Source organism: Micrasema longulum, unplaced genomic scaffold (genome assembly GCF_059751315.1).
Source record: "Micrasema longulum isolate JH-2025_06_02 unplaced genomic scaffold, ASM5975131v1 h1tg000661l, whole genome shotgun sequence".
Lineage (NCBI taxonomy): Eukaryota > Metazoa > Arthropoda > Insecta > Trichoptera > Brachycentridae > Micrasema > Micrasema longulum.
This window is the reverse complement of record NW_028277857.1, coordinates 163,872-172,154: the sequence shown is the minus strand read 5'-3', so window position 1 is coordinate 172,154 and position 8,283 is coordinate 163,872. Positions and strand designations below refer to the sequence as shown.

At 31.1% G+C, this 8,283-nt stretch overlaps 1 protein-coding gene across 1 annotated transcript; it reads left to right on the top strand.

Annotated features, from left to right (window-relative positions):
• The first annotated feature begins 784 nt into the window (after positions 1-784).
• LOC148279868 (uncharacterized) lies at positions 785-3,830 on the top strand. Its single transcript, XM_088229282.1, has 3 exons — positions 785-1,241; positions 1,600-1,725; positions 1,805-3,830. The coding sequence occupies exons 1-3, from the start codon at positions 1,160-1,162 to the stop codon at positions 2,608-2,610; spliced, it is 1,014 nt and encodes a 337-aa protein (XP_088085408.1). The 5' UTR covers positions 785-1,159; the 3' UTR covers positions 2,611-3,830.
• The last annotated feature ends 4,453 nt before the right edge of the window (positions 3,831-8,283 follow it).

The following is an 8,283-nucleotide window of genomic DNA, read 5'->3' as shown; positions in this document are numbered from 1 at the left end:
TGATGCGAGAGTTGAAGCTGAATGATACCTATCTTCAACTGTTTGAAGGAGATGTTCCCCGGGAAACTCATTTCACGAGGAGGAGACATTTAGTGGCCTCCACGGAGCCCGGATCTCAGCCCGTGTGATTATTTTTTGTAGGAATACTTAAAATCAAGAGTCTATGAAGACAATCCAACAACAAAAAATCAGTTAAAACAAAACATTGTACGGGAAATTAACGCCACCCCACGGGCAACTTTTCGACGTGTTTTTTGAGAATTTGCTAATCCACCTTAAACAATGTAAACAAGTTGGTGGAACTCACTTGGACAATATAATTTTTAAAACTTGGATATTATTAAAATTTCCATTTATTATTGTTTCTGAAAAAGTAAATAAAACATTTGAAAGTTCTACAATTATTGAATTATTGGTAATTGAAACTAGGTAAACATTTAAAGCCCACTTAATAACCCCTGAAATATCTTAATTTTGTGTTGTGTTATTTTTGTAAAATAAAAAAACTAGAATAAGATGCAGGTAAGACAATGGTTATTATGAGGTAGCAAGTGCATCCAAAACATTGAAATTATGTTTTGATTGACAGACAAATGTGTAACAATATATATGCGTTGTATTTCAAGCAGTTCATTGCCTTACAAAATGGAATCTTCGCTGCTGTAAAACTCGTCTACGAATATGAAATATGGATGCACATGATAATTTATCGTGCAAGTCTACCATACATAATATCGTGGGCGAATATATTTATACACGCCATAATTAATATCTGTACCTGAGAGCCAACATGTCTTAACTCCATTTTTAGGTAAAATGAGTTAAGTACAAATTCGAAACATATGTCGCATATTCTATCCGGAACAAAAAGACTTAAATCTCAATCCATTGTAGTTTAACAGAAAACCAAAATCAATAATGTCTTAAATCCTGTTTGGTTTAGAGCCAAAAAATCTTAAAATACTTAAGTCGTTTTGGCCCTAAACATTTTAGTCTACTTTGCTGCTTAAGATGTTTTGTCTATGACTTTGAAGTTAAGTTACGTTGACAGTTGTTCTGTTGCCCGCGTGTAGTTCGTGTCGTTTTGTGCCCTTTTAGCTGTTGTTTGTCGTGAAAAATACAAAATTACATTGTAAAATAAGAAATAACTACTTAGAAGATGTTTTCTACTAAGAATTATTCGGAAAGAACAAAAAAAATTGTGAATTTGGCATTGCATCGAAACCAATATGAACAAGAGGGTAAGTTTACATTATTATTTCATAGATTCTTTAAAATACTTATTTCGGTATTTAGGATGACCAAAACTTTAATTAATAATGAGAAATATAATCGAAGTTTTAAATTCTAGCCAGATTGCATGTTGGTATTTACAACACTTTAAATGTCTTTAAAGTTCATGCTCTTCCATCCTCAGGTTCAAATACACCTGATCCTACGTTGATTGGTCGTGATGATAATTGTTTAAATAAAACTAAAAGATGTGAGGTTCCGTCGATCAATATGAATGGTACATAAGTATCAATGTTCAGACAATATTGAATATTTCTTTAATGTAAAGCATCATTTTGATTAAAGACTTTTATACATTTATTTTAGATAATCCGTATGCTGCAAACACGGAAGCGTCGAGTTCAAATACACCTGATCCTACGACGATTGCTCTTGATGAAAATTGTGTAAATAAAACTAAAAGATGTGAGGTTCCGTCGATAAATATGAATGGTAGGTATCAATGTTCAGACAATGCAGACTATTTTTCATACCTAGCCTCTTTCTAATAAAAAATATTAATTTGTTACAGATGCAATGTACATCTCTGAGTCAGACTTAGAAGACTCGGGTTCTGAGTATATGCCAGAGTGTTCAAGATCTGGAAGTATATCATCATTATGTGATATTGGTCAAGAAAATAATATTAATACCTCTAATTCGCTAGTTCCCTATTCAAGCACAGACAGTGATTGTGAAGACCAACAGCAGTCAAGACTAGCAACAGCAGTCAAGACCAGAAAAAGAAAAAGGAACTTACATGCGTGGAAGAAAAATGTAAGGAAACTGAACCGAGTCAGGGGAAAACAGTATGTTTCCTCAACAGGAAAAATCATGACATGTAAAAAATTAAAAGAGCCTTGTAAAGACAGTTGCCGTCACAAATGCAGCATACATTTCAGCACGGAAATGCGACAATGTATTTTTTATGAGTTTTGGACTGGCAACTCATCGTGGGACCAAAAAAATCAGTATCTTGCTTCCTGTATGACTATAGATTCCGTGAAGCGATCGAGAGCAAAGGATGGCAGCAAGAACAGGAACAAGACAATTTTATACAAAATAAAGAACAATGGAATTGACATTAGAGTGTGCAAGACATTTTTTCTCAATACTTTTAATATTGGTGAGTCATACATAAAGTCTTTGATTACAAAACTTCAGTCTTCTGGCTTGATAAAACCAGACCAACGGGGAAAACACTCTCCAATAAATAAAACTTCTGGTACCATAGTCGACACCATCAAGAAACACATCGAAAAGTTCCCTGCATACGAGAGCCATTACAGTCGGGAACGTACAGCAAAAAAATATCTTGGAAGCGAGTTAAATATTTAAAAAATGTACAACCTTTACGTGGAGGAATGTACGACAAACCAAGCGCCAATAGGTAAGGAGTGGCACTACAGAAAGATTTTTAACGAAAATTTTAACCTCTCCTTTCATTCTCCGGACAATGACACATGTGATATGTGTGATTCTTTCTTGAATGATTTAAAAGCATCACACACAGAGGATGAAAGGAGAGTAATAGAAGACCAGAGGAAACAGCATATAGATGATGCAACTAAACGATATCATTTGAAGGCTGAAGATAAGAAATCAGCCATTTTTAACTCATCTATAGTTGTAATGGCGGACCTACAAAAATGTTTGCCCACACCATACTTAACAAATAGCCAGAGTTTTTATTTACGAAAACTCTGGACATTTAACTTCACCGTTTATGACAGCACAAACAAAAAAACAAGTTGTATGATGTGGGATGAAATACAAGGTGGGAGAGGTGGAAACGAGATGGCTTCTTGTTTTTTTAAATTCGTCCAGGAGACAATAACAGCTAATATTAAGTCCATAACGGTTTGGACAGACAATTGTCCTGGACAAAACCGTAATATAATGATGGTGATGATGTTCTTCATCTTGATGAACAAATATCCATCACTGGAGACGATCAACCACAAATTTTTATTACGTGGTCATACTCATATGGAGGTGGATGCCTCCCACAGTATCATAGAGAGGCGAAAGAAATGTTTAAAAACAATGTCTATTTTCACATGTAACGATTGGTGCAACTTTGTACGAAGTTGTGGCCAATCGTTTAGTGTTTATCCTATGACTTTAAGTTCTTTTTGTTCATTTTCTTCCCTCTGTGAAAACAATGGGCCATTTGTTAACCGGAAGAAATCGGAAAATGGAACACCAACATCCATATCAGCAATGGTATGGATGCAGGTACGCAGAGGAGAATATGGCAAACTCTTCTACAAAACTGCCTTTGAAGATGGCGACTTTTCTGTAGTTGACCTAAGAAGAAATAAACGGAGGCCTGCCGAGATTCCAGCAACTCTTCCGCAATTGAGAGCTCACAAAAATCCCATCAGCAAAAAAAAATATGAAGATATTTTAACTATGTTGCAATGGGTTCCTGAAGAGTACAAAGATTATTTCAGATCAATTCCTTTCAAAGAAGATAATATTGATAGTTCTTAATACTTTTGCATTAAATATAATTAATGTTGCACTTGTGTATAAATAAAGTTATGTTGTAAATGTTATTGTTTTTTTTTCTACAAAAACCTTGTCTGAGAATGAGAATCAAGATAACTTAACTCCATACAGACATTAGGGGAAAGAAAATTTATCAGAGCCAAAAAGACTTAAGTCCACTAATTGCCTGAAATAATATTTTTTTCGCAAAACTCTAATCATATATAAATGTATTGTAATATATTCTATGTAGTGTATAAATATTTATTTCGTATTCCGATTATTAAAAAAGTTATGAGAGAATAAGTAGAATATTTTTTTTATTTTGCTCTTACTGTAAAATTGTGTTTTTGGAGTTAAGACAAGTTGGCTCTCGGGTACAGATATCATTCTTGCCAAAATCATTTTGTAAAAATACACATATAAACAGGTTATGCAATCTGTTCAATAATAAATATTTAAAAAATAAAATAAACATTTTTAGTTATTTAAAAATTCATTTTAATATTTTAAATTTACTGAAGGTGCCATAATAATAAAACATTTGTCGCAAGAGGCAGAATGAGCCGTTTATAATGTACTTCTGGGTCCGACCACTATTAATGAGAGTAATTTACGGAATTATTATTATTATTAATATTATTTATTTACACTTATTTGTTAATAAATTTGTATAAACCACTTAATTATTTTTTTTTAAATTACACTGTTTTGATATTGTTTTTTAAATTTTGTTTATCTTACTAACTCATTTTTTAAAAATATTTTATAATGTAAAAGGCACTTGTGCCGTATTATAAATGAAGAAATAAAAATACATTGTATTTACGATAAAACACATAAATCCGTATAGGAGAATAGGTATTATGCAAGCGTTATATAAGCGGCATTTGGCTTTTTTTTATTTTTTTTATTAATAATAAAACATATAAGACATGAATATCGTGATATCATATTCCCAGGAGTTGTACGAAAAAACTCATTTGGGACGGTACATAAAAAAAATAGTACATTTCTTGTAACAATACATAGTATACATTTAAACAATAAAAATTTAAACAAATTTTAACAATCTATGAACTTAATATTAAAGAAGAAAATAAAAACATTCAAACAATCTGTGAACTTAATATTAAAAAAGAAAAGAAAAACATTCAAACAATCTGTGAACTTAATATTAAAAAAGAAAAGAAAAATATTTAAACATTCTGTGAAATTAATATTAAAAAAGAAAATAAAAACATTTAAACATTCTGTGAACTAAATATTAAAAAAAGAAAAGAAAAACATTTAAACCTAAAACACAATATATAGACTATTCACAGAAACTGAGCTAAAAACTATCACTTTCAAAAAGATTCAAGAAATAGGTCTTCATTTCTGGTCTTTGAGATTTACCACTCGACATTTCATTTTTAAGGTCATCGGGCAGTTTATTAAATTGTATACGACCAAGAAAAAAGTATTTCATATTGTTTTCTTTCTTTAAGAAAATATTTGAAATCACACTGGCATCAAAATTAATATGTATTACTGATAGAAGGGAAATTTCAGATTAAGTGCTGCTTTTCAAGTTATTAAATAACATTTTTCGACAGTCCCGAACTTTTAAATTGTCTGAAATTTTCATGCGAGACAGCGTGGGACGAGACAAAATACTTATTTTGCTGTTGATTTGCATAGTATCAACTATGCTCAGTACTCACCTATTCCATGGCTCCGCATGTTAGCGAGCAAACATGGAAACTTAGATTTATTTCATTTATCTTATACAAATTAAAATCATTACAATTTTATCACTTCTTTTCCAAATTATAAAAATGTTTTAAGTGTTATACTTGTTTTACTGTTTATACTATGATACATCGCCTCTCTTACTTCAATACTTTTATATTTAAACTCTTCAATACTTGTTAATTTTCTGCATACCTTTGTTATAATATCTTATTTAATTTTCCTTTATTTTTTATTTATTTTCTGCTAATTTCATTTTATAAATCTATATTTTCTGTACTTATGTACATGTGTTTTGTTTCATTAAAATTGTTTTTTAATATGAAATATTAATTATTACTTTGTCAAAGGCGTAAGCCGTTGAAATAAATAAAAGTAAATATTATAGAATTCCATTAAAAAATGTTTTTTCAAAATCTCTACAATACCAAATCTTTTTTGTGATTCTTTGAATTTAACTTGCTTATATTAGATTTAAAATGTGAAAACAGTGAATACGAAATATTTTTACGACCTTTTCCTAACAAATACTTGGAGGCTAACAAGATTGCCTTCCCAATTGATATTCTAAACCGTTTCAAGGAACACGGAAGCTTAGTCCTGGATATAAATCTGGGAAGAAAAATAAAAGATCGTAGGCAGGTTTCCGTGAACGATTAGAATTCTCGAACAAAGACGAACGAGTGATATTCGTCATAACAGAAAAGTTCGTCATTTGGCTTATCACACGATAACGAAAATTACTTGTATTGGACCAAAGACGAAGGCGTAAAAGAATGTCGAGTCCATTGATTTTCATAATTTTGTTTTGACAAGACAGACTTTCACCATGAGTTTTCAACTAACACTAGAAAGATAATTATAGTTTATAGTACGTGAACAAAACCCGGCAATGCTTTTCTATTGCTAGATTTGAGTATATACTCATATTATAAGGATTGAATGAACACAATCGAAAGTTTGAAAATAATTTAATTTATTTTTTATTACCTCCATCCATATCCCTTCTATTCCACATGCTGACAAGCCTCTAAATAGAGATTAAGCGGGTTATTCCTTTAAAAAAAAGTTGTATTTAGTCAGCCACGTGGTGTAGTGGTCAGTGTGTTTGCCCACCATGCAAGAGGTCTCGGGTTCGATTCCCGACAGAGTTGATATTGAATATTTATTTTTAAAAAGTGTTTTAACCTTAGAGTAATAATACGCCAAGCTATAGAGGAGCCTAAACGTAGGAAAACCATTATTTGACTATTGGGTATTAAGTTAGCTATAGTTTACAGCAAAACAAGGGGCCGTACTCATGTCAAAAATTACCAAATAGATATTAATTTGCATTGTAAATAATTTTAAATATGTAACTGTGTATTTAAAATTTGTTATTGTTATTTGTTATTCCAATTTATTTTTCTATGATTTGCCTATGTTTATTTTATAAAACTGAAAATACATGTGTGTGTTTATTTTTTGATGATGATGATGGACGCTGTAACGCGATCCAAAACGTCGATAAAAAGTACGAACGACACACGGCATAATAACCCAGAAAAACTTTTTGTGCATTTTAACGGCCGTGAAAATCTAAGAAGTTTAATAAATCCGTTTGTTTGTTTGTCCGTCACATCTCCGAAACGGCGAGTCGTAGCGGCCTGAAATTTGGATACGTCATTTAAGATACGATTTCAAGGTTAACATTACTATTTTTGAGGAAAACTTTAATCGACCTCTACTCGATAAACTCAAACTTTATATGGATGCCTAGTGCGGTCCCGACATATTGCCCGTGATTAACTGTTATTATCAATAGTAAACATACTTTAATTCACAAATGTATCTCCTAAATTGAGTAAAAATAGTATCTGAAGTAAATAGGTTGATATAAGGAAAGTTTTTAAGCAACATAATACACGTGTCGGGACAATAAATGTTAAAAGTAATGTAAAAATAATATTTTTTTTATAAAAAAAAATATTTTTACATTATAAATTCCTATATTATTTATTATAGTCCTTTTTCTTGAACGTTTTTCATCTCTGTTGTAATACGTGCACTTCATACATATTTTATTTTCGACCGGTTTTGAAGCTAAACAAGTTTCCTTATCAAGGATTAATTTATCAATGTGTATTATATTATTTTACAATGTGAACAGTGTCCACTGAGTATTAAATCTAATAGGTATTGAGGTAATTAATCTTATGACTAAAATTAATAAATTATTTCTTGATTATGAAGCTTGTATGGCTTTGAAACCAATTTGAAATGAACTCTTTCAGTCCGGGTGTTCGTACAAATATACAGGAATTTTAGATTTTTTTACTCTCGTGCCTGCCGACATTCACAAGCGGCGATTATATTTTTAAATAATTAAAACCGCATTTGAATAAGGAAACAATCACAAACATAAGAATGATACTGAGTTCACAGTATTCCATCGTTTAAATAATAGTCTCTTATGATATTTACAAAATAAGGAGTAACAAATGTGTACTATATAAATCTATAAGGGGCTGCCGGTTCGAGGAATTCTGTGGCTCTGTATCATTTTGGAACAAGGAAAAAGTGATACATTCAAAAATATATTAGAACATGGTTATTATACAAAATTCACACAAAATGAAGGTTTAGTGATTCCAAAAACAAGCATCAAATATGGAAAAAGAACTCTGAAATATGTGGTTCCAGTTGTGTTTAATGTGTTACCAAACAATCTTAAAAATGGCACTACCAAAAGTGGCAAGGGCAAAATAAGAAACTGGCTCTTCGATCAGGAGTTTATATTTCAAT

Excerpts from the sequence above, each read along its gene's own strand:
- LOC148279868 (XM_088229282.1), top strand. The coding sequence starts at position 1,160 with ATGTTTTCTACTAAGAATTATTCGGAAAGAACAAAAAAAATTGTGAAT. Across the intron at positions 1,242-1,599 it reads AAACCAATATGAACAAGAGG|ATAATCCGTATGCTGCAAAC; the intron begins GTAAGTTTACAT and ends CATTTATTTTAG. Across the intron at positions 1,726-1,804 it reads TCCGTCGATAAATATGAATG|ATGCAATGTACATCTCTGAG; the intron begins GTAGGTATCAAT and ends AATTTGTTACAG.